This window comes from Pelecanus crispus, chromosome 4 (assembly GCF_030463565.1).
Source record: "Pelecanus crispus isolate bPelCri1 chromosome 4, bPelCri1.pri, whole genome shotgun sequence".
Taxonomy (NCBI): Eukaryota; Metazoa; Chordata; class Aves; order Pelecaniformes; family Pelecanidae; genus Pelecanus; species Pelecanus crispus.
This window is the reverse complement of record NC_134646.1, coordinates 66,727,283-66,753,710: the sequence shown is the minus strand read 5'-3', so window position 1 is coordinate 66,753,710 and position 26,428 is coordinate 66,727,283. Positions and strand designations below refer to the sequence as shown.

The following is a 26,428-nucleotide window of genomic DNA, read 5'->3' as shown; positions in this document are numbered from 1 at the left end:
AGTGAATTATTTGCAGCAGACAATTTATTATGAGAACATAAAAGGCAGAGGTTTCTTCCTCTCAGAGAAGGCAACTGCTGTTTTCTTTATTCAGTTTCAGGATATTATTCACCAAATGCTTATTTTAGCTGCTACCATACACCTCCCTAAACTCTCATAACAATAGTTCTAATGTTTGCATTATGTGACTAGTCATCTAAATCAATAATTTATACTCATTTATGCACAGAACAGCAATATCAAAAACCAGGAAGAAAGGTATCACTAAGGCCTTGTGGTTTTCACTGGCTGCTCCAATATACTGAATACTGAGGCTGTGAGCTGCAAAGTCTTGGCTCCCAAGCTTGTGGAAGAACTTTACTGACTTGGAAAGACTGAGGTATAGCATGCTCTGAATTAAAAAAAAAAAAAAAAAAAAGAGAGAGAGAGAGAAAAAGAAAAGAAATTTACATCTCCTTATAGCCACAAGGACTCAGTGGTCAAGTTATATTACATTTCTCCTAGGATGTGTTTGTACAGCAAATAACAACTGTGACTGTAGTCCGGGGAGTGATACCTTCACAAGTTTTAATCAATCTAATGTGTAACTGTAGCAATAACAATGTAGAAGCAGCAGTTCAATTTAAGCTTAAGATACAATGGACCTCACTGAGAGCACCTTCATGATGATTAGCATACTGTTAACTTCCGCATATTAACGTCACCTCTTGTATCAATTCATTTGAACGTGCTGATAGACAATCCTTTCAAAAGCACCACTATTTCGATTAAGCAATTTACAGAGGGCTCTGAAGGATACATGTCTCAGATACCACCAAACAAAGTAGCTAGAATACTTCCTGACATTTAGAACTCATTAATTGTGGTGTCCCAAGTATTACTACATTACAGACAGACAAAGAAAATGTCTTTGAACATTAAGCTCACTTTGAACAGTAAATGACATAAAAACTACATACAATGTAGTAATTGCATTTAAGAATAATTAAATAAAAGCTTTGCAACCTACAGCACTGTCACTCCGGTGATACGGAACCTTTGTTTCAGGAACAGACTCTGAATCTATTGTTTGCTTAATGAATTCAAATCAGCAACTGCACACAGACACAGAAGCAACAGTGCCAATGGCAAGAGACACTTCAGAAATGGAAGTCTATAAATTTTAACAACAATGGACTAAAACCGCCAAAATACCCTCAGGTCTCACTGGCTCTTGGAACTGCTGTATTAATCCCACAAGGCATTCCTCCTTTTCAGTGGGTCTCTGACCTGATCACCCTATCAAAGATGAAAAAAAAAAAAAAAAAAAAAAAAAGAAAAGATGACTGTACCTCTCCACTCCACAACCCCTTGCTTTCATTGTTAAAATTCCTTTGGGTTGCTGAACTATGCAAATGTTTCCAAGAGCTGAGTACTGACAGGATATGAGGTATTCTAGGTGGTTCTTTGCCACTGAGAGCTGCTTTGTTCGAGGGAGTTCTCGAGAGGTGGCAACACCTGAAAATACTACTACTCCAGCTCTATCATTTCCTCGTGCAGTTTTAACATTGTATTTAGTAAGGGCTATCCCAACACTTACATAAATCTCTGAAAAGAAATGAAAAGTGGCACGTATGCTGATGAGAAACAAGAGATATCTTGAGAGCAGTGAAACATTTCTTGCTGGATGGTCTATACCTAGGAAGGAATTCAATCACTGCCACAGAAAATCTTGGTAATCAAGAATATGTGAATAAGCATTCTGTGATTTGCTGAACACCAGTCCAAACTGTCACCCACAGACTCAAAGGCCAGCTCAAGGTCTTTAAGAATCTAAAACTTGGCAGATATTAAGTGCATATTTGTGTCTGGCCCTCCGTCTTGGAGAGATATCACCTACTTTCTTTAATGCTGAATTTCACCCAAGTTTTTTTTGTTGTTGTTTTCAGATCAGGAATAAATTTTCTCCACTGCAGATTCACAACGCTAACCCAATACAAACCTGACATGCTTCAAACAAAACCGTATCTTCCTGTGTTACTAAATCTGTATCTTCTGGTCTTCAAGTTGTTCTGTGCCTGTATTAGAATTACTTATTTCATTTACACTTTTTTCTTTCTTCGCTTCTTTGCTAGTAGTCTTCAAACACTTGTCAAGTCTTTTTAGGAATACATCTACATCTTGCTTTTTAATTCCAATTGCTGAGGCAGCATTGAGGTAAGCACAGGGATAGTCATTTGCATGTGACATAAAGCCTTTAAAAGTGTAGTTATTCACTGTTTGTACAGACCCGCAGGGAACAACCCTGAAACAAACAAAATTGTGATTCAGTTAAAGATGCCTTGGATATTTCATGCGGTACCCTGTGATGAACACATTTACACAAGTTCCTATACAGCGTAATATCTGCTAACTCTAAACAAATTAATGTAAGCAGGCTTAGATCGGGCATTCTCCAAGTTAGTGCCCAAGCATCACTGAGTGGCAGTGGTAGCAGATCCCGAGTTAGCTCGAGTCTGTCTGCATATGCATACGTCCCTCCCCCTCTTCAGTTAAATTAGTAAGGTCTTCATTACCAGTGTTTATGAGCTCCCCAGTGTGGGGGAAAAAAAGACGTCTGCAGCAAACTCTCCTATTCCGTAACAAGCCCTAACTGTCTGACCCGGGCCTGTTCACCCCTCCTTAGGCAACCTGCTGACCCGGAGCTCCCCAGGTCACCATATTGACAGCAGCCTTAGTACAGACATCTGCTTGGCATAGCGTACTGCAGTCCAAAATGTCTGGGTTCAAGTGATTCAGAGGGCTCAGGATCCCAACTCCCTCCCATCCATTCCTCTCTCCTGCATCTCCCTTTTCCCCCATCGTATGATGTTAACCTCATATTCATTCCCACCTTGTAGTGCATACTTTTTGCCACCGCTTTTCTCTTCCTCATACTAAGCACCTCTACCTATTACACCCTATTTCTCGGCACTTTCAGTACATATCCATTCCTGATAAATCAAGACCCTAATCCACATCCTTACTTGTTAAAGGAACAACTTGCCTTGTGGCTGTAGTTAAAGCCTACACAAGCAGTTAACACCAATCAATTGATAAGAATTTACTACCCCTATAGAGACATTCCCTGCAGTTCATAAAAGACATTGTGTTCAGGCAAATACCACTAAGATTAGCAGATCCTCTGTCCAAGTGCTCAGACCACAGGTTATGCAAAAGCTGGTACGCTAGTGAAGTAGGAAGTTGCTTATTCCTACCACTGACATTCAGCACAAGCATAACGTTTAAAATCTGTTGAAATGCCAGGTCAGACAGTGTATAGACTACAAAAGAATGACTCGCTTATATAAAAAAAGGAAAAACCTGAAACCTTTGTATCAAGCAAAGAATTGGAGAGTTTTAACTTTTCAAAAATTGGACATCTTGAATCATTTCAGCCAAAGATGGCTGAAATTGCAGGACAAGCCAAGGTTAGGACAGGCATATTAAAAAGAGCATCTAACTACAGTACATACAGATTTACTGCCATTCATCTGTGCAGGAAGTGGAATAATCCAAGCTAATGAAGCATACCTTCTGATGTGGAAACATTCAGCTCTGCTACAAAAAAATGACATTAAGTCTATGGCAGAAGTTAGCATGGCAGCAGTAATATTCATATTAAGGAAACCTGCCAAAACAAATTTTAAATCATTCTCTTCTTCTATAAGGTTTAAACCAAAATAATTAAAAATTATTTGGCTTGCATTTCCACATACAGTGCCTCTAAGAATAAATTCAACTCAGACTGGCTCAGGTTGTAGATTTTTAAAGTTTTTAAATTTTTAAATTTTTTTAAACACAATTCGTTCCAGAAAGCAAGATTTTCTTCCATATGACAAAAAGCTATGTAGGGTATTAAAACATTACTCCTCTGACATCCAGCACAACCATATTTGTGCTGCAATAAACAAAACAAAGATCTTCCATAAGTAGCTTACAACTTAACCATAAGATCAGGCAACAGCTGGATACTAAATGAAACCAAAGGGTACTAGGGAAAAATGACACTAAATTACATGGGCACAGATTATCTATTTAGCCTACCAAAGCTAAGAGGGCCTCATTGCTAACTCAGGCAGGTCAACATTATTAGTAGGTAACAGTGATGAAGAAATGTGTATTACTCCTGACTTGTTATTGTCAGACTGTAATCTGTAGCCATGAGACAGTTGCTACAAAACAAATATTATGGGATTTCATAAAATATATGCTAATACAACCCCCCAAATTTTTCAAATTCATAGCATCCTCACCTTGCTCCAGAAACTTGTCTTGTGAAAAGCATAGATCCAAGCTGGGTAACAGCAGCATCATTATTTTCATCTAGATTCTTCAGTGACATGGCTAAAGTAACAAAAGGTCAGGTTAAAACTACTACAAAACTTCTTTTTCTCCAAAGAACCACCACAGAGGACAAGCTGTTTTCCAGCAATAAAAACCTACCCAAATATTTGTATTTAGATACAAAGGCAAAAAGAAATAAGAATACTACATTTCATCATTTTTAATTTTTCCACAAGCTGTCATAGATTACTTCGTTGGTTAGACTGTATGTAAGGCAGAGATTCTGCACAGGTAGGCAATATTACTTCGGTGTTCAGCAGAATTTTTTGCTAGAACAAATATCTTGAGTAGGAATTCCATATTCTCTTTTACAGCACTATAAGATGATGGGTAAAATAATTATACCCTAATTTATTTTTAAGTCTACTTATTTATAAAGTATTACTACATGCTACCATCTTCTGCCTGCCTTGATTACAAGAATTTTTTTTTTAAAAGGTAAAAACCAACAATTACCTAAGGAAATAGGATTATGTGGTGTGTCTAACAGTCTCTCATTGTGGATATCTGCCAGCTTCTTCAACTCACTTGAAAGATAGCAAAACATCTCCTGGAAAAAAGATGCAATATTTTTGTTATTAGCTATCAAATGGAGTAAATAGTACCTATTTCACAAAACTGTTAAGTCTCCATTATATCCTACAGGTGCCCATCCGATCCTCTTTTCATGTGTACCAAGTAAGTGGACCAGACAATTCTCTGAAATCATTCTATAACGGAACAGCTCCATTTCCTGAACGCTCTTCTTCCCCCTCAAGCTGGTATGAAGCTCCCTATCTGCTCTAATATATATACTTGCGATGTCAGTCATTCTCTCAGTGGCTCTGAAGCCCAGAGAGGTAAAATCTTGAAGAGATTCTCACTGCACAGGAGGTCTCACCCCACTCCTGCAAGAGCTTCCCCCCACCCTAGCACCCTGAGCCACAGAGAATGAACTGTTACCGTCACAGACGGTCATATTACGGCAAATCGCTCCCTGCTTTGTTTTCTCTCTATTAATACATTCCAGACTAGAAGTTGTGCATTTTATTACCATATATCACACAATCACAATTACCACTAGTGCACAGACTTTTTTTTCTGTATGAGACTGGCAATACAGTCTCTTAAGGAGAAGGCTACAAGTACACTACTTGAATGTATTTTTTCACACAATATATATGCTCCTGAATACTCAGCTCTATTGTGTAGCCAGTCCTCTTCTCAGGACCAACCCCTCCTGTTCAAACCTACTAAAAGAATAGAGATATCTGAATTTCTGCTATCACTTAACCAGACTGCACCTTTATTGTGAAAGTGTCATAAAACTGAGATTCATAAATGTTTTGGCTCAGATACAAGTCACGCTGCACATAAAAGGCTGCTTCTCTTACTTCATCCCTATTTTACTTCCTTCCTCTTCCCCAGTAGTAATCTACGATAATTGCTCATGGTATTCCTCAGTTTAATATCTTCCTCTTCACGTATCAGCTCAAAACACCAGATTCTTTCTCTTTCTGGCCATGAAGACTGTGCTGCTCATCCGCTTCAATGTGACTGCCTGTTTAAGCATCCTCATCAATTTCTGGATCTGACAAGTGATTTTTCATTCTTTAAATAGAGTTGCCTCTTCTGTTTGCAGACCACTATCCTTTTCTGACCTGTGCACTCTGACAGATACAAATTATAGCTCGTGATCAAAATTATGTTTTTGAGCAGAATCTCCCAAAGGTCTTATGAAACCAAATGCGCTTTGCACGAGCTAAGAAAGAAGAATGTTACGGCTGCTTTTCTTGAGCCACTGCAGCCAACCCAGTCTCACTTCATGAGTGACCAAATGAACACAGCTCCTGACCTGTTCCTCCTAATACCATAGAATGAATTCAGCCAGAGAGGAAAAAGTACCATGTTACTAAATGAATTAGGCTACTGATTGAACTATCAACAAGAGCATAAAGCTTCTGTAATACGTGGAAAAACAACAAAAAGTTTGGGAGGCATCTATGGTTAATTATTAGAACTGGATATTTGTGAAAAATCATTCTTATTTTGCAGAGGCATTTGTAAATCAAGTGATTTTATAGTTTCAATTCATCGGAGTTTATTTACAGTTCACTCACAGAAGTTGAAAAACATTTACCTTTCAGAAGTTCAGACACTTTTACCTTCCTTCTGGTCCCTCAGTGGATATAAGCACATTACTCATTTGTTATTTGCTTTCCACAATAAGCATCACCAACGTATTAGTGATTTTATTAGTATTTTTGGGGAATCCAAATCATACATTAATTTGTGCTCCCTCTGCTGGCTATTTACTTCTACAACTGAAGCAAAGTATTAGAAATATACACACTATGGAGATATTATTGGTGAAATTGGTACTGAGAAAAACCTGTACTGGAACAGGAACAAATTCCCAAGTAATTAATTTTTGCGTGTTGTACCTAGGGAATTCTCTACTGCACTTCTTACAGTATTTATTACTGAAAGGACTGCAAGTTGGTATAACCAGTTACCCACTGTTTAAATGTATTAAATTCAGATTAAATTCCTAAGTTATTAGATGAACATTTACATACATCGGAATTTGTTAAAACAAGGGAGAATGGAAAGTATGTATTTTCATCAGTTTGACTGACGCTACCTGAGCACGAATTCAAAACTTCCTGTAAGAATTTTATGAACAACACTATTTTGCATCTTTCCATTGGAAGCCCTCTAGATATTTTATAGTTTCACAAGTTAAGTTGTTTGATGCAAAACAGATTAATGGCCTTTCCAAAAAAAGGAAAAAAAGCAATATTTTTGTGAGGTCAAATCTATAACCAACCTCTATTATAAAATATTTCTGTTATGTGGAAAATTTATAAGCACCCTAAGCAATTATATACAAATGAGCTCTTACATAATTGATTTTCTGTGGTAGGCACTCAAGTTTTCTCCAATGAAGCTAACTATTACGATAAAGTTGCACTGAACAACCCAAGCACTAAATGCCAGTTAAGTTTCATTATTTAATTCACTCTTTCCCCTTAGAAACTTATCACAAAACCTCACCAGGCTAGTGACGTAAATGCTAAACTATGTGAAAATGTCTTGCACTTCTTCTGATCTTTCTAGTACTTAAAACAATAAAACACCTCAAAAAATACAAAGAACAAGTCAACAATGGTGTATGCATCAAATGTGCCCAATGACTCAATTATTTGGACAAAATGGCCTACTTCCACATAGGTATATGAAAATATTTTCAAGAAGTTTTGTAATAATTATTAAAAATATTTGAATCATACTGTATTTACATTATAAAACTATTTTTTAACAGAACCTACACTAATATGGGTGACTCTTCATTTGTTGCTCCATTGTGATAGGCACTGTTATTCTTCCAAATGAAAATAACTAGAGGGAAACAAGTAAGGAAAAAGCCAGTGACTCCAGAGAAAAAGCAGACAGTGGGGGTACTAAATATGCCATTAGTCCCATATCAGGTGACAGAGCGACAACTGATGAAGGCCAGAAAACCTTTTGTGCGTGGTTGAAACTATCCTAGCTGGTTCTAACCACCCAGCTCGCTTACGCTCTGAGTCTGCAACACTCTGCCTTCCTGCCTGTTTCACTCTCATCTGAAAAGATGAGTTGTCCTCAGAGAACAGCCATGTAGCTGTTTATGGCGCTGAAGAAGACACTGCAGAATAGTAAGTTTACAACCTTTCTGCACTGGATACAGACGGCCAACTCTCATACGCTGTACCTGAGACTGGTCTGGTCCCATCTTAAATTACTTTGCAGCAGCAGTTGTTTATAATGCAGCCATCATAGCTTCTCTTCTGCTTTGCGTATTAGACTGACTAGCTGCATCTGACCTGTGATCCGACCAGACAGCTTGGCACACTGTTTCATGCAGACAAAGAGAGGTTGCAGTGCTGAGCGTGGAGACCTGTTAGTACCTGCCCGAGAGAGCCCCAGTAGAAGGCTAACTTTCTTGAAATGCAGCCAAACATGACAGAAAATGTACGTGTATGTGTGTGATACCCACATATACCACATACCCTCACATATAGATTCTCTTGCATTGCAAGACCAAGAATTTTGTTCTGAACTTACAATATACTGGAAAGTTTTAAAAATATGAAATTAATTATAGAACCTTTAAATCTTTACAGCATGTAAAAGGAATCTAACATAAACTGCCCAGTAAGTCTGCCAACCTGATATGGTAACACTAACACTGAAAATCATCACACATATTTTTTTAGAAGGTCTTAACAACACCGATCAACACATCTTCTCTTCAGCACTCGCAAGACCTTGCGATCAGGCTTCTTCTGGGCCATACCTCTCCAATACATGCTTTGAGTATGTAGGCCTTTTTGAAGCTTCCATTCATACTTGGCATTTGTTTAACTACACAACACCATTTAACATAATGATTACATTCAGTTAAACTATCGTGCCTCCAGCCACTCTAAAATTTGAATATGGTTCCACATATTTCGCATGACGAAAATCCTGCAATATTCCCACACATTTGACAAACTACAGTGTAGCAAACTGGCTAGACAAAAAAACCCAAACCAAAACCACAAACGTCTGTCTTGTTGCAAGGATATTTGGTTTTTTTACATTTTTAATATCCAGCATTGGATATTACATGGCTTTTTTCTTATTCTTAAATTCAATCATAAGTAGAGCAGCAATATAAACTCACGCTGAACTGTACAAATAATTTATTCCTATCAGAATAATGACATCAATGATAAACCATGAAATGTAAACCCAGTATTTTACTGAATTTTACTGCAAAACCCAAACAATTTCCTCCCACTCGGTGTGATTTTAAATATTTTAGATACATACTCCATAAGGACATAAAAATGACTGCAGTTAATCACTCTTCGAAAGTATACAGACAGATGGATACAGATATAAAGAGCTCCATCACGTCCCAAGTAACACAGAAATACATTTAAGAAAATCAGAATTATCTTGCTCATTAAATTGTTAAGGAACGTCTCATGAGGAAATCCATAACTGCTGAAAACAAAATGAAGTCATCACCTCCTCAATAATACCAGTATAATAATTAGTTGAATGGATTAAATGGACCACACTGGAAAATAATTAAACCTGATATGTAGGATCCTGAATGTAAACCCTGAATGCAGGGTCCTTGCTCTCCATCGATTCTGAGGTGACAAGTGAAGTCTACGGTTTATGTACACAGTGTAACCACTATATTTGTTACATGTGGCCTGGTTCAGACACACAAATATATACAGGAAAATAGAGAGTTTTAAGACCTGGCCATGCAGAATATCGGACACAACATAACCTGTACTGAGGAAATCAAAGGAGTCGCTACAAAAACATAACCTTTACATAATATTATGGGTTCTTTAAAAGCAAAGATATTAACAAATTTGACTATGGGTCAGCTGTCATTATCTGCATTACAAAAGGACATAGAATCCCCTACTAAGATCAGAAAACCACTGTTCTGAACACCACATAAACATATAAAAAGGAATACTGAAAATTTAGAACAAGTGAGAAAACATTACTGTTGGTGGTCTTCTTCCATCCTTTCTCTGGAAACATCAAGGCTAAATACAACTGTCGAAAACATTCCTTATTAGGCTTTCATATATGGCCACCTTTATTCAGATACTTGGACAGCATGTGTGTGTTACTCCCTTGCTTTTCTGTCCTCAGATCCATTGCACCATTTTACTCCATCATATCATAACATATAATCTCATACTCTTGGACAATTGCACATGCCATGACTGACAGCTTGTCAGAAAATCCCACTCCATGTACATGCTCCTCTCCTAAAACACGAACTGGGCCGCCTATTTCTTTCTTTGGTTGTGTGAGATTAATCTCTTCTCAGTAATCTGGTCTTTCTGGCTTGAGCTCAAATAACCTGAAGTAACACCCATATGAATAAGGGTAAGGTAAAAACAGAAAGGAAAAAAAAATGCTTGAAGTTTTTTATAGCTGACTTTTTGTGCGAGTAGGTGTAGCTGCACCGATATAAAAAGGAGTACTCAATGTCAAGCTATAAATAGCTCCTGCTGGGAGCCTAACAGCTCTGCCTCTGCTTTCACAGAGCACAGGCAATAAACCATCACTATTACATTTTTACAATTCAGGAACAAACAGATTTAAGCAAAAAAAGGTTTCTATTTCTATAGCAAATCCAATAAAAGAAACATATTCATGCCATATATGAGGCTGTGTTTATAGAGTATATTCACATTTGAAATTAAAAGACCTGAAGTTGTAAAAATATAATGCTTTATTCACTTTGGAATTCTACTTCCAAGAAAATGACATGATTAAAAATATACAGCTTATTAAAAATTAAGACATTTTATTTATGAAATAATTATTATTTATGACTTGGAGAATATTTATACTGCCTATTATTTATCTGCTACTGTGTAAATCTAACATGAAAATCAGCTTTGCAGAAGACATGATAAATTCACTTGAGATTCTTTTGGAGAGGAGAGTGAAGGGGGAAAAAACCACAATTTGCTTTTAATGAAGACACAAACCATGCATGGCGATACGTACAACAGTCCAGAACAAAATGGTAGAAACTGTATTGCAACAGTAACAAAAGTGGTAACTGCTTCCAGTGTTTCATAAGCCATGTTTTCACTTTAGTTGCACAGACCACTTCTTAGTCATTGTAAGGCCACTAAGCTGGTTTGGTTTTCTATGGAAGCTATTCCTATGGGATATCAGTTCCAGTACAGAATTTCTGGATGCCTTTGCAAGCAGCTAGAAACAAGTCACAGCATCCAGCACTATTGCCCTGCCAGGTAATCAGAGGCAACAGCAAGCTGTCAGCAGGAAAACAACCGGAATGAAGTTTCTAAATAAAATAATGGAACAGATCATGCATGCTTTAAAAGTATTAACAGTACTTAATTCACAGCATTTCCTTACCTAAAACCCTCTACAAAAAGAATCCTCTGTGTTTATATATAAAGATAGCAAAATCAGGCCCGTAGGATGTCCAGAATTAAGGATAACTTAAGATGTACAGGTTCCAACCTTAGACCACTTGAATGTTTGTGCAATGCAGTTATACCCAACATAAAACATACAGTCTGTGAGAGGCACAGAAGAAACCTACCTCTGTATCTAGATGAATACCTTTAAATGACAGTATTTTTCTCTTTTTGTGGCCATGCACAGTATTTACAACCTAACCAGAAGCTGTGTGTGATTCTCCAGAGAATGTGGTACACAAACATTTAATTAAACACTATCGTAGCACAAAGGCACAATAGGGTCAAATGAAGAAGAGCAGAGACCCCTGGGTTACCTCCAAGTGTCCGATCTCATGCTTCAGCCCTGGAAACAGTGTGACCATGATAACACAGCACAGTACTTCTTAGATTAGGCTTTTGTGGGCAAAGTTCTACTGTCAGTCACACTTTAGAGCAAGTATGATTACTGTACAAGTAGTACAGGAGCCCAGTTTAGCTTTCTGGTTTGGAAAACAACACGGAAATCATGCTTACTCATAAGCACCATTTGGCCAAGAAGCAATTGTATCACGCTGCCTTTCCAGATTCAGAGCTGTGAGCTCAGAAGAAATTCAACGGCTTTCTAGACAGAAACTAGACTTACTACATAAAGCAGTTTTGCAAGAAGACTTTGTTAACAGCCGACTTCAAGAAAGTGCTGCTTGCCAAAAAGCTCACCTTTCTCTCTTTCAGTAACTGTTTGTAGCCACTGGCACCTAGAGACAGAAGTGTAATGAGGACATCTAAAGAAGGAGATGCAGATGCTCTTCCTGGAAAAAAAACCAGACTGATTAAATTGGCAGAAATAAATTTTATGTGAAGGAAAGCTGATAATCAAGTTTTCTACAGTTATTTCGTATGGATGAAATCAGTCTATGAACTAGTTACCTGGATACATTTTGCTGATCTCCTGAATGAAGGACTCATTGAAGCCAGCAATGATAGCACCACCTACTGGAACCATAAAATTTTTGTCCAAGCTCTGAACAAAAGCATCTATTCTGCCTACTCGAGCACCCTTTATCAAAAAGGAACAAAAAAAAAAAATTCCACAGCATACATTAGGAAAAAGGAAACACGTGATAGCATCGTAATTACATGGCAATGTAACTGAAATAAATATAATTCCTGAAACTCTCTCAGATACTGTATTTGTGATGAAAAATTAAAAATCATACTATTACCTTTTCTTAGCATTGCTCAGTTATTACCATTGTCTGCTTACATAGTACCTTGAAAATTCCTATTTTGCTATGATTTAAAACATTGATTTTAGTTCCTGCAAGCCTAAGTGTAGCTTATTGTCAACAACAACCAAAAAGAAAACCCTTAGAATTTAATGGGAATTAAACCAGTTAAAACTGTACAACCCAAAACATTTCATAGATTCTCACAGTAAAGGGCTACAGGTTAATGCTTCATTAGAAAAGAAGATTTTTCTTGATACATGTAAAAATTTGCATTAAAACAAGTGGGCTGTGACAGCAGCCTTCTTATAAGGCTGTTTGCAAAATCAAGATCCAGATAACTTCCTATAGCAGATTTCCCTACTTCCCAGAAAACAAAATGTCCTCATACCTAGCCACTCAGATATTCTTAAAGGAAAAAAATGTAGATTCTGCAGTACATCTTCAATTTGACTAATATGCTACTGTGACCTGTACAATTAAAAAGTATGCAGCATAACAGAACCTGAAAACTGTATTAAAGAACATACATTTTAAAGTATATTCAAATACATACACATTAAAGTACTACATATTAAAACCAAAAAACAGAAACAGAGTTAATAGCTATGGCAAAAAGAGTGAAAAAAGCAGATCCAACTAAACCACAGTTGTTAGTTCTATGTTTTAATAGCTTAGTGCATAGGAGACGGGAAGAAGCACTCCAAATTTGTCAGCTTTTTGATGGGAAGATGAATGCCAGCAGCTATCATTTGATTTAATTGACAGGAGACCACCAGAGGAAAAACATGACAAATGAAATGGTCTCAAAAGCTCTTTCCTGTGATACCCTTGCAAGTCCTGTTCACACTGTGCTCAGCATGCACATATTCCTAAGTACTCATTAATAACTACTTCCTCATAGACAGTACATGTTCTATCGCAGGAAATACATTTTTGCAAATAAATATAAAACAAATCAGAGCTCAAATGTATACATTTGCATAACCAAAGAACAAACAAAACCCCAAACAACCTATCAAGAAACCAAGATAAAACACAGAAGCCAACATGGTAACGGTTCTATTTGTAGCTTTGTTGTCCGAAAAGATTACCGTTAGATCCATTTCATGCAGTAAAACTCAGCAATTCTACAGTCCCCTTCATGTCAGAACTTCACTAAACTTGTACAAGTTAAATACCATGTACCAAGTACATTACAAATAAAGCATATGCCATTTTCTATTTCACATATCACTTCAAGTTTTGTCAAATTCCTTCAGTCTCTCAAGATTTAGAAACGCCAACATGACATTCCCGTCATAAATCTGTATCAAGTTGGTCTGTGCCCAGTTAGTAACATAATGTCTTCTTAATTAGAAAAAAACCCACCAGCATATTTTAAAATCATAATAGTTCAGGATCCCTTGGATCCTGTTAAAAAAATATCCCCCTACTCTTTTGATATGGGCAACAGAGAGAAAAATGTTGAAGAAATGGTGGATGTATATTGCAATGAGCAAAAATGCAAGAATTCTAGGTCTCATGGCTGATCTTAGATATTAAGCAACCCTGTTTTCAAACTGAACAGGAACAGAAATTAGACTTTTTTGAACACAACATCGAACCTAACCCAGTTTCCTCAGCCATTCTCTGTGACAATATTTTAACAGCAGCAACATCTATAAAGTGTTGTGGTAGAACCTTGTACCTTCAAATGAACATCTGTAACTCAAATTCTGTTGAAGGCTTAATCCCTATTCAAGTATGATCCGTTATTTTATTTTTAGTTAATAAGTTTATGAAATATTTTAAGAAAGCTTATTAAGGACATTCTTCCATTATGAAAGACACTTGAACATACACAAAACCTAAATAAATTTGGGTTTAATACATAAAAAAGCACATAACAGAAATAACAAATACTATTTTAAGCTCCATTTCCCTCTGCTCTGCTTTCTCAGAAAGTTGTTCAAATATCAGACACGCATGGGGATTAGTCTCAAAGCTGTGAAACATCCAAGAAAATCTGCCAGCGTTGTCTACAATCAGAGATTTAGTTATACTTGTTAAAAAAATTTTAATTTGAAACATACAGCTCCTACCTGCTGGATAAGATGCATACATTTTGAAGACTGAACTCCATACGCATTGTTGACAATATGGGGAATGTCATAATTAGCACAAATCACAGCCAGTTCCTCCAGTCTATGAGCATAAAATTGTAATTTAGAGAGGCATTGATAACTGTAACTCATGTTACAAATCAGACCATTAAAGGCTGAAAGTCTACAAGGAGGTCAGAATGAGAAAAGAAACTTTTTTGATTAGTACCTCAAGGTAGCACTTGTCACATTAAGCTATAAAGGTTAAGAAGAAAATTCTGTTAGCTTTTACATATACTACAAATTGTTGACCTGGACTGAAATTTTTCATGCTTCCTGAAAGTTTTGTCTAGAACACAGTAAAAAGATCCCAAATCATTCTGCTTCAGACACAAGCATTTTTTTATACTACTTTAATGATAACTAACAGAACTTTAGCTATTCACACTTTTTTTTCCCTTTTCTTCTAATATTCAACCTGAAAATGGCCTAATGGAAGTTTCAAGGTGTGTTTTGGGAATCAAAAGCATCATATAACAGCAAGTCTTTACATGCTTCTATTCATTTCAAAGAACTAATACTTCAACCTTTTGGCTGAAATCTCACTTGCGTATTTCAGATAAACTGATTAACAGAAAAGATATTCTTCACAGGAATGGAGAGCCCTAAAACTTCTGAATGTGGAAATCAACAAGTTAAAACTTTGTTCAACTGTTTACTCAGAAATCAAGACAACTCTTCACTTGCCTTTAGAAATCCCTAAAATCACAGTGAGCTCAGCCTGGATTGATTTCTCAGTCAAACTAGGATTTCTGTGGGTGCATAGGTCATTTTGGGTACGGGTCTTCAGCATTTTAAACATACATGCACTTCGTACCCTTTTTTGAAGCACTCCAATCATGCTCTATTCTTTAAAAAAGCTCTTGATTTCCCCCAAACTTGTGAATATATTTTAGAAATAAAATCTGTTTTGGAAAAAGAATATAATAATTTAAATATATAATAATTTAAAGTGATGATAAAGGTAATATTATTTAGAAAAAAAAAATCTGGAGACTCTAAACCTTCAATGCATTTTTACTCTATCTTCTTCTGTACAGCCTCTCACTGTAATTTACTGACATTCATATAAAATGTGACAGAGTATGAAAACATTTCCCAAGAGGTGACATTCCTTTGCATTCTATTTTTATTACATTGCCTAGTGTCATTTTGTAATGCAAAATTCAGCTGCAAACCTCAGATTAAATTTTCTAAACCTCAATCCTCAGGAAAACATCATCATCACTGTATTATCCCTAAAGAAATCACAAGTATTAAATGATTAGGAAACACCAGTAGTATAATGTATGTATTGATCTTCTACAGTCAAGATATTCAGCAGGAGCTGCATGTCCAATAATTTTTCACATTTATCAACATCCTGAATCCTGAACGATGTAACATTAACAGAATACTTGAGGAAACATAACACTACACAGGGCAAAGTTTCTGCCTTCTGATCTGCTGATCTTAATCCGACTCATTCCTCACCTTCCACAGAGACTCAAAGGAAAACAGTTCCCCTCTTACAGGCTTCTTCTCAAGTGCAGGTAGAGAATTTCACCAAACTGGAAACACAGAGGGTGTACTGCTATGTATGTTTGCCTTTCTCACCTCCTGAGACTTAAAGAAGCAATAAGCTAGCTTCTACAAGTACTGAAAACAGAAAAGCCTCTTTACTTTTCCTAAAAATATTCTATTGAACAATTAGATCTAAATTACAATACAGGATGAGAGTGCTACAGTTTGAAAAAAAAATGCGATTATGCAAGGGAAGCAAACAATTATGCACACCACTTGTCTGCTTCCAAGGCTTAAAATGAACCATTAAAAGTGCTGCTAGTCATATCAGAAAAATAAAGCATTAATGACAAGTTTGGCTACTACTCAAGCTCTTAAAAGTCACAAATAGGACTTACAGAAATATTTTCCAAATTATTCTTTCTCTCCGGTTTGTGAAAGTTCATAGAAAGAAAGCTTTGCTCATTCTTCTAATGTTAATTAAAGTTACAAGATACAGAACTCTGCTAAGTACATAAACTAACTGAAGATGACTTTTTTTTCCCTTTAGTTCTCTTTCAAATACAGTAGTTTTAGAGACAACTCACAGCAACAGCAGGTAAGAGACTGTCTGAGAACCGATGTCTGCTTGAGGAAGGGGGTTTATACACTAGTGAATTATTCCCATAAAGTTAAATAATACTTCAAACGAAAGCCATAGGTATACAGGCATAAAACTCTTACCCTGACCTTTTAACAATCCTAAGCCACTTAAAATTTTAAAACATCACCACCACAACTAAGCAAAGCCTTACAAATGCAAGATATTTAAAAATAGACGTTTAAAATGGTACCCTCCAGAAATGCTGTACTGGATTTTCCTTCCTGTAGGAAGATGAATGCTATGGCCTTCGATAGTTGACAGTATCCTTTAAATAGAAAGTGCGTTCAAATCCTCCTATATCTGTGGTATATCATAACACAGTGCCACTACCTAATAATTCATCTCTTAGTTGCAGAGGACAAAACAATCGCATGTCAAAAAGAGGAGGCAGATAAGGAAAAGATTCATTTACCCAAGCTATAAAACAGACCATTCAATTTTGATAGCTGTGATTTAAGTTAGCCAATAAATCTGCAAGTCAACTTCAAGCAATGCTCATAGTATTCTGACAGAATTATATGGTTTTAACTTCCTTCTAGCAACTGGGTTAACCTATGATAAATACTGGGTTTTTTTAAAGGTAGGAAAACAGAGTGAAACATATCTTTACTTGCCATGTTTCAGAGTCAATAATGTTTCTTTCCTGCACTTGCAAATATTCAACTAACTTCACAGATAAAGTAATTAACAAAAAAGCATGCACTGCAGAGGAACTCTAAACATAAGCCTTTTCAATTTTGTGATAAATTAAAACAATTAAAGTGGAACAACTGAGACACTACATTTAAAACCATGTAAAAAAAAGACATCTTACTGATACCTCGTACTTCAGTGGACTACATACAAGCCCATAAAAATATATCTGTTCAATTGTAAAACCTGAGGAATTTGCTTCTTGATACTTATTTTCATAAGCAAACGGAGAAAGCAGGTTTTGCGAGTAACAATGGTGCTCATTCTGGACAAATGACTCAATATACCAAGTACTTTAACCACCTCTACTCCAAAATGTAATTTTCAGATTGAGAAGTTTTTCAAATATTTCGTAACCAAGCTACACATTGAAATAATGTCTCAGATACTCTACTTCCCATCCATAACCACAATGTCAATCTCAGCTTCAGCTAGTGCTTGCATGACATCTTTGTAGCAACTACGGAAGTTATGTATATGGACACATAATACTAGGAAAGAATGCAATGTATTTTAAGCTTCTTTTAATGATTTCACAGCTGGAAATTTTAAGAAGTAGTATCATGCAATCAGGCAGCCAATGTTCAAACCAAGGTAAGTTACAGCAGGGTAAATCGTATGTTATACTTGTACAGTACATCTGCCCTAGATGCTTCCAAGAGTTTCCTTATATCAGTATATCTTAATTAGCCCTATAAACATCAGTAGAATACAGGAAAGTGACTCAAGCAAAGATTTAAAACTTAGCTGTAGCTTTTTTTTTTTTTTTTTTTTTTTAAAAAAAACCCTGTATTAACAGCCTAGGAAAATTCATCACTGGCTAGAGCAGAAGACTAGAAAAGGCAACAGTAATATTAAAATGTGGCATTAGCTATGGAACTATATTTCCTGGACTATGCTTCTATGACAGTCTCCTTTTACTGCTACCATGAAATTATAAGAAAACCACTGCCAAAATGACATTCATTTCACCACAAGAGATCATCATTAACCTCAGTTATATGACAGAAGGAAGACCTTCTGCATTATTCTCACTTTTTTAATACACTTTTCTGAAAGTGGAACATTGTTTCAACCCGCCATTTTCCTTAAGCAACGGGATTAAAATATCGTCACGAATTGTTGGCAGTAATTAAGCAATTTTAGGATGATGGACAGTCAAAACATGGAGGTGGTGTTTGGTTTTTTTTACAGTAACAAGTAACACACCTTACAAAGACTACTTACCTATCAGGTACCCTTGGAGCAAAGCAAGACGTTGTAGAATGCACACAAAGAATATTTTCAGCACCAAGAGCCTTGATTTGAGCCTCCACTGCGTTGATGTCTGTCCGTAGCTCATCGCCTTCTAACACATTTTCTATCACCACAGGCTCAAAACCTGACCAAAGAAAGCAAGGCCTGAATGTATATCATCAAATCTCTGACTAATTGTGGGGTTTTTGTTCCAGTATAAATCTGAAAAATCTTCTTGCTTCTGTTGTTTTATCAGATTCTTTCAGACTTGGATTAAGAATAGATACATAAATGGTTTTATTGTACAATGCCCATATAGCTAAAAACTACGATAATATTCTTGTTAAATACTGGACTCCAGACAAAAGCTCACCTTACATTCTTTCAATGTAACAGCAACAGGTTTGAAGATTGTTTTAAAAACAGATTAACCTCTTCCCTCCCAATTAAGAGTTTGAGTGGCATTCTTATAAAGCATTAGCATACTATAACAGCCTCTCTAAAAAAGGATGCCATTAGATGTAGCATTGCCATAATGATCATTATGAATTGGCTTTCATCAAAAGCCTCTGCCTAACTCAATCTATAAATTTCCAAATTACTTCTTAAAAGATAAAAATTTCCACGTTTGACCTCATTTTTGAAAGTGAACTTTGTCATATCATAAAATCCAAGCTATTTCCCAAGTCTTCTATTTTATTTTTTTAAGTTTCCAGTTTAAGTTTGTGTTTAAGACGTACAACAGCTGAACCTCATAAGGCTGTTTCTCAAGGACACATATGAGAAATATTTGAAAAAAGAAAGCTATCCCCTTCTTCTAAATGTTGTAGTGTTTCAAGTTTTGGAACAGGCTGCTCAGGAGGGATGTTGAAAAACCAGAGAGGGTCCATCAGAGGGCTACCAAGATGGGTGTGGTATAGCACATACAGCTTAGAAAGAAAGGCTGTAAGAGCTAGACTTTTCAAGCCTGAAGAGGCTAAGGAAAACATCTAACAGCAGCCTGCAACCATCTGAAAGGGAATTACAAAGACAAGAGAGCCAAACTCTCCTTGGTAGGATATAATAAGAGGCAACACCAACAAATTTTGGCTTGAGACACTCAGAATAAGCAGCAAGAAACAGCTTTTTTTCACTCAGAGGACAGCACAGCACTGGAACTGCTATCCAGAGAGCTTGTGGAATCTCCATCCTCAAAGATTTTTCAAGGTTCAGCTAGACAGAGGCAATGTTGGCCTAACCTAGTGCTTAAAGAGTCTTCTTTCCTAAAGAGGGAAGCCTGTCATGGTAGTTGCTCAAATTTCTAGCTAATAAATAAATTAGAAAGGTTTTGTTTACAGAATAGCACACTTGAAACCATATATTCCCTTCCCCAAACAGGTGTGGCATGGCAGCAACATCCTGCTAGCGGAAGCGAGTATTACTTTCTTCAAAAACAGAGATGTTCAGTTTACTGAATGGAAGTAAAGGAGAACGGGGGGTGGGGGACAGGGAAGGGAAAGGGTTATTTCCAAAGCAGTGTAACATGGCAGCAGCTATGTGAATTTTTCCTTTGTGGCTCAACACCATGCCTTAACACTGACATGTAAGGCTCAAACTCTACAGAAGAACTCAGACTTGAATGATTTATTTGCATTGTTAGCCCTAGTCTGGTTTTCAATTAGTGATCTCAAAGACAGAGATTGCATTTAAAAGATATGTGATACCTGCTTCTCTCTTATTTTTAGTTGATAATTCTTTTAATTAATTCTGTGATAGTTGTCTTAACTGTTAAAAAAAATTAACAGATCAATTATATTTCCTCACAAGCTTCTCCATTATAAACATAATGTCCTTAGCTTGATGTTCTAAATTGAGCATAATATTCAAAAGCATTCCCACTTTTCTTATATACATGTTCTATTTGTTCTGATCTGATTTCTTTTAAACACCTCTGCATCTTACCTGGACAGAATCCAGTCCCTGCTTCCAATTGTTTAGTCATTTTTATCTAATGATTCTTTTATGCAAAAAATAAATGCATCCTAGGAACTAGGACCAGAATCTATGCCACCACCTGCAGGTATGTGCACTGACCTGGAAAACTATGGTGTTCCTTACTTGCCCTTTCCTTGATCCCGTGCATCTGTCTGCAGGAGGGGAGAGCTGCAGTGCAGGGACAGACTTCTACCCTTAACTTACTTATAGACTGGTAAAGAAGGAACTCCATTTGAGAGAAATTAAGGTTTGAACTAAGAAAGGCACCAAACTCATTTCCTGAGTAAGCTGAGTGACACTGCAAGATTAAAAAAAAATAGGGCAGCTAACACTTCCCATGTTCTAAAAGAAAAGAATGTACAAATCAGACAGCTTGTCACCTTCTGATCACAGTTCCTAGGACACACATGCTTGTTGCATAAATCTAAAAAGAGAGATTTGAACCTTGGTTTTACATAATTCTCAGGACAGCAAATTAGGCATCTAGCTCCAAGAGTGAACCTTAACTTCCTTAGTATTGTGTTCTGTCTTGACTACTTCCTATACCTCTGTACCTCGGCATATGCCTATATTTTACAAGGTATTAGGAAGACAACTCATACGTGTGATTGCATGTTAGAAATCAGGAGCGTACAAATAAAGCACTTAGAAATACTATGCATTAGGCCTTTTCTGGATCTTACTGTGAGCATATGAGTTGATCACTCTGCTAGATGAAGTTTTGTATCTGTTAGAACACACTGTGTAATCAGTAAGCTCCTTCTTACCTGCAGTTATCATTGATTTAAAGCAAGATTTCTGGTCTATACGTGGCCAGATAATATATTTTGCCTTTGGTCTCTTGTGCCGCAATGTTAAAAAACACAGAGTTAGACTCATGCCAGTTGCCATAGGAACCACAAAGCAATTGGTCACTGTCCGGACACCTGCACATAAAAAGCCAGTCAGAAATGAACGTGAAGAATCCATGAAATGCCCCCACAAATGAAAGATATTTTCAGATTTACACCTACCAGCCAGCTTTATAATATCCAGAACTACTGAATTAGTAAGTTTGTTCAAAAGGCTAGACCCTGCAGCTTTAGGCTGGACTGCAGAAATATCACCTGACCTTCCAATTCCATGGATCAACCTAAACAAGAAAGGTTGAAAACATACATCAAGTTTTTTTCACATCCCAAAACAATAATTCTTGCTGACTGAAGAGAATTTGACAAACAATTGTGGAAAATGCTGTATCCAATGCAACATCAATATCTGCCATAATCAGTTCCATTCCAACAAACTACTTATAATCATATGAAATTGTCATTTTTATTTTTTTAACAGTAGATTAACAATGCTCCAGTATGCAAGTAAAAACTTTGAGAAGACCCATAGTAACAACACCTTTAGCGTCTGGCAGGCTTCCTTTTAAGAGCACCTCAGCACTTCTTGCTGTCTGTTGAATTAGCATTATAAATACTGACATGTTCACACAACTCTCTGGAAAACAAAAATCCGCTGCCTAGTGTAGCACACCATAGGCTTAGTGGTATTATACAGATACTCCCCTGACAAATGCTTCATCTCCACAGGGCAAAGAAATAATGTATACTGTGACAAAACGTCCTGAAAGACAGTTAGGTTAATGTATCACTTTTCCCATCTTTTTCTACATCTTCACTTCATCTACCTCATTCTACTGTTGAATATTATGTATCCTGCAATACTATCTCTCTCTGCATTCTGTTTATAAATTTTGTTCGTAAACTGTGTTTATAAATGTTGAATATTATTTAGCACCTTTCAGGAGTGAAGGATCCTGAAATCGTGTCTAAAATATAAGCTTACAGAACTAACTTTACCCATGGCTGAAATGCAGCAGCTGTTCAAGTAAGGTAGTAACAATACACATCTATTTATGGCTTTAATTCTGTTTTTGTCTTGGGAATAGAGTAAAATGCAGTCTGATGAGTGTATGCAATTCAGAACTTCTTGGAGCATAGCTTTACAGCTTAGATTTTTTCCCCATTTCAAGCTATAGGTTGAAATCAATAGCTTGGTAATTAATTGAAACTTGCACGTAATCCTCACCCCATCAAAAATATTTTCTTCCCTCGTTCCTGCTGCTATGTTCTTAATCGCTTTCTCATATTAATACTACTTCTTTTCTGCACATATGTACTCCTTCCTACGGAGCAATCTGCCCTAAGACCGACCCTTAGAATTTATTAAGCTGAAAGGAAAGGCAGTGTGAGAACCACCTACTGGCACCTCCATCACTCCCAAAGTTATCTGTAAAGCTTATTGCAGAAATAAGTGAAGTGGAGGATCCCTCTACGCCTTTCCTTGCTATTGCTGACACTCACAGGTGAAGGCGAGATGCCAGGTGACAGAGCTGCATCAGACCAACAGTAGCTAAATGCCAGCGCAGGCTCTCTCTGGCCAGAAGCTGGGTGTGCTTTCTCCAGCATTGTCAAAAAGCAATACCTCCTCAGATACTATTGCCCGTGTGACCCTCTACCTCCCTCACCACACATATCCTAGACTAGAGAGCAGTACAGAAAACAAAAAAGCCAAACTGATGTATTACCAGCTTGCTTCATTAATTTTTCATGGTACTGTAGGGCTTATGAAAGCCATTAAGTCTAAATAATTCAACTTCCATATGATAAAGCTTAATAAATTTCTGGTCTCTAATATGCTTTTGTTTAATCTTTCAAGGAGAAACATTCCAGGAAATTTCACTTTATTTCATTCCTGTTAGCTAAAACATCACACCACGGTACTCAGCACAGAACTCCATGCAAAAAAAAGTATATTCATAAAGAAACTAACGCAGAGCCTCTAGAATTATAGCATCCAACGTACCCATCAAGTGTCAGAAGGGCTACAAGCTATCAAAAGCTCATCTCATCTTTATAGATCTCCTTACTTCATAAAAAAATCTATTATAGAGGAACTGGGTTTTCATGTGCATATCAACTAATCATATTATGAAGATATTAATGAATATAACAGAATACAAATAGCTGTTCACTAGGAATGTTTGGTACTTTACAGCTACAAGGTGCAGCAGTTTTTAATCATATGCAGATAAAAAAAACTAGACAGTGTTAAAAAAGGCAAGTAGCGCATGGATTATTTTAAAACAGAAAGATCTCTGCTTCCCTTGCATTCAGTCAACTCAAAGTCTTCAGCTTCTACCAGTTCAGCATACAGGATGTAACCCTGACAAAACATTTTGTTTCATTCAAGACTTTCCAATGAGTTATTAATGAAAATTCAATACAGAAAGTTTTATCAATTCAATATCACGTTATATAATTTTTCTCAAATGCTATCAAGGTCTCAGATAACAAGGCACAATAAAATATGCCATTTGAAAGCATTAATAATAAATCTGAATAATTCAAATTGTCAATAATTTGTACCTGTAATGCCTTCGGGCAACGAGTCCTGACGCCACTCTTCCTTCCCTCTCACCCACACCGCAGTTGCCCAGAAAGTTATTGCTATCCATTATAGCGAGTTCATGAAGAAACAGTTCAATGGTGCTTTCCTCCCATCCCTCTTCAGGACATTTTCCCTTAATAATAATAATATAAAGGTAACTGGGAAACCTGGAAGTTAAAAATGGGCAAAACTTTATGCAACTTGTTTGATTAATGCTACCCTTCTTGACCACACTGAACGGCAGTTTGTATTTTCATTATGCTGCTTTATATTATCTAATGTAAAGAACCTGTATTCAGAGAAAAGTTAAATAGTGCTTTTTCCCTATATTAAGTGCAATTAGATTAGCATATCCTTACATCAAAACAGTTAGGGTATTTTTCAAGTGTTCTTTAAGGTACACACAAAACCACTAGAGCACATACGTGTTAATTACTCCCTAAAAGACTAGATTATTTGATGTATTCTCTAGACATGAATCTACTACTATGAAATTCAACAGAGAAAACTGGATGAAAAGGAGATAACTGGACATTACAGAACCAAAAATATTAATTATGAGCAGAAGGGAAATATAGTTTCACTTGTAACACATCTTCCTATCTGCAGATTTTCCTTTCTAGTTGTTATCTAATCGGTCAGGAAACCACTTACAGAATATAACGTGTCAAAACCTGCAACCAGAGACATGCTCTTTCTTGTGTTCTTTACTGCAGCAAGAACTGCACTCATCTTTACAAACTGCACAAAAGATTCTGAGAGGAAGGGTACCCATAAATCCACAGAGCATTACTACAGCACCCCTACAGTTCAGAGGCTTTTCTTTTTTCCATGTGTCCCAATAATAGTAAAACGAACTCAGTAAAACTAATTCACTTCCAAAGTGTGGTATGAAAGTTAAGTTTGAACCAGCGGATGATGTGACTAAGGACGCTCAAGAACTGAAACATTTGACTAATCATTGGTAATGACTTCTGCACGTTGCAGACAATTATGTTGTTTTGGCACGAGTATCATTTTTTACCTCATGCAACAGTTACGTTAGCATCTCACTGTTGCAAAGAAATTGTTTAACTGTGTGCTGGGCCTTTCTCAGCAAGCGCCCAGCCAGAGGCAGCCGGTTTTGCTCCCAAACGTGGCCTTTCATTTCGGGGCTCCGCGAGGTCTCCGCCGCCACGGCGAAGCGAGCCGAGCTCTCCCGGCCTGTGCCCGGCCTGCGCCCGGCCTGCGCCCGGCCTGCGCCCGGCGCCGCGGCAGCGCCCTGGCCCTGCCGAGGCGGGACAGAGAACCGCCGCGGGAGCGGCCGGGGCACAGCGGCCCGCCTCTCCCGGGGCTGTGCGGGGTCGCTCCGGCCGTGGAAGAGGCGTGGGCGGCTCCCTCGCGGGGCCCCGGGCCGGGCCCACGCCCGCGGGCGGCTCAGCGCTGCCTTCCCCGGCTCCAGGGCCCCGGAGCCGGGCGGGGGGCCCGGGCCCGGCCCCGGTTACCTGCTCCAGCAGCGACCGCAGGCGCAGCTCGTGCGCGCGGCGGCCCTGCGCCCCCTGGCGCACGTAGGCCGCTGTCACCAGCCGCTCGCTGGAGCCGAAGTTCTCCGCATTCATGGCCGAGGGAGGGAGGGAGGGGCGGGCGGCGGCGGCTCCCGCTCCCGCTCCGGCCCCGGCCCCGGCTTCGGCCGCCGAGCGGGCCCCCCTCGAGCCAGCCAGAGCCCGCCGGCGAGCCGCGGAGGCAGCGCGCATGCGCCGCGAGGAGCGCCGGGGCCCCTCCCCTGACGGCGGCTGGGCCGGGCCCGCTCCGCCGCCGGCGGCCGCGCTCAGGGCAGTCCCCTGCGGGGCGGTCGGCGGGAGGCCGCGGCGTCTGGGTGCAGCGCAGGGCCCTCCCCTGCTGGAGGTACAGAGGCGGGCGCGGGCCCGCGGCGGCCTTCGTCCGGAGCTGCTGTGGGAGAGGCCTCCATTTTCCCCTCCCGGGGTGGTCCCTCCGTGAGGTGGGGAAGCCCACCAGAAGCTAGGCTTCTTGTCTGCGAAGAACCCGTTCCTGGGTTGGTTTTTTGCCCTCCCCCCCCCGCCCCGAAGTTTAGCATGAGGCTGTTGAGAACAGCCCCGTAAGTCTCCTCAGGGTTCCTGTCAGGGTGAGAGCCTTTTGCTCCTCACAGCGTTTCTGTGGGCAGAGGCTGCGTGACCGTCCGCAGCGAGTGACGGCAAACTCGCCTGGGGCAGCTGCAGG

General features: G+C 38.3%; 1 protein-coding gene across 2 annotated transcripts; it reads right to left on the bottom strand.

Moving 5' to 3' along the window:
• Positions 1-371: 371 nt before the first annotated feature.
• Positions 372-25,809, bottom strand: SEPSECS (Sep (O-phosphoserine) tRNA:Sec (selenocysteine) tRNA synthase). 2 transcript variants are annotated; one of them, XM_075709234.1, is made up of 12 exons: positions 25,696-25,809; positions 24,190-24,344; positions 21,787-21,905; positions 21,541-21,699; positions 18,791-18,944; positions 14,665-14,767; positions 12,282-12,411; positions 12,072-12,163; positions 4,822-4,915; positions 4,275-4,365; positions 1,982-2,284; positions 372-391 (listed from the first exon to the last, which is right to left on the bottom strand). In XM_075709234.1, exons 1-11 carry the CDS (start codon positions 25,807-25,809, stop codon positions 2,020-2,022), a joined length of 1,476 nt encoding a protein of 491 aa, XP_075565349.1. In that variant the 3' UTR covers positions 372-391; positions 1,982-2,019. The 2 variants fall into 2 exon arrangements, with proteins under 2 accessions (XP_075565349.1, XP_075565348.1); XM_075709233.1 differs by lacking the exon at positions 372-391 and having other exon boundaries at positions 1,957-2,284.
• Positions 25,810-26,428: the final 619 nt, after the last annotated feature.

What these genes read in the sequence shown, in the direction of transcription:
- SEPSECS (XM_075709234.1), bottom strand. Translation starts at nt 25,809, where the DNA reads ATGAATGCGGAGAACTTCGGCTCCAGCGAGCGGCTGGTGACAGCGGCC. An exon ending in TGCGGTCGCTGCTGGAGCAG is followed by an intron (nt 24,345 to 25,695) that starts GTAACCGGGGCC and finishes ATTATTATTAAG; the next exon opens with GGAAAATGTCCTGAAGAGGG. An exon ending in GCTCCAAGGGTACCTGATAG is followed by an intron (nt 14,768 to 18,790) that starts GTAAGTAGTCTT and finishes TTATGCTCATAG; the next exon opens with ACTGGAGGAACTGGCTGTGA.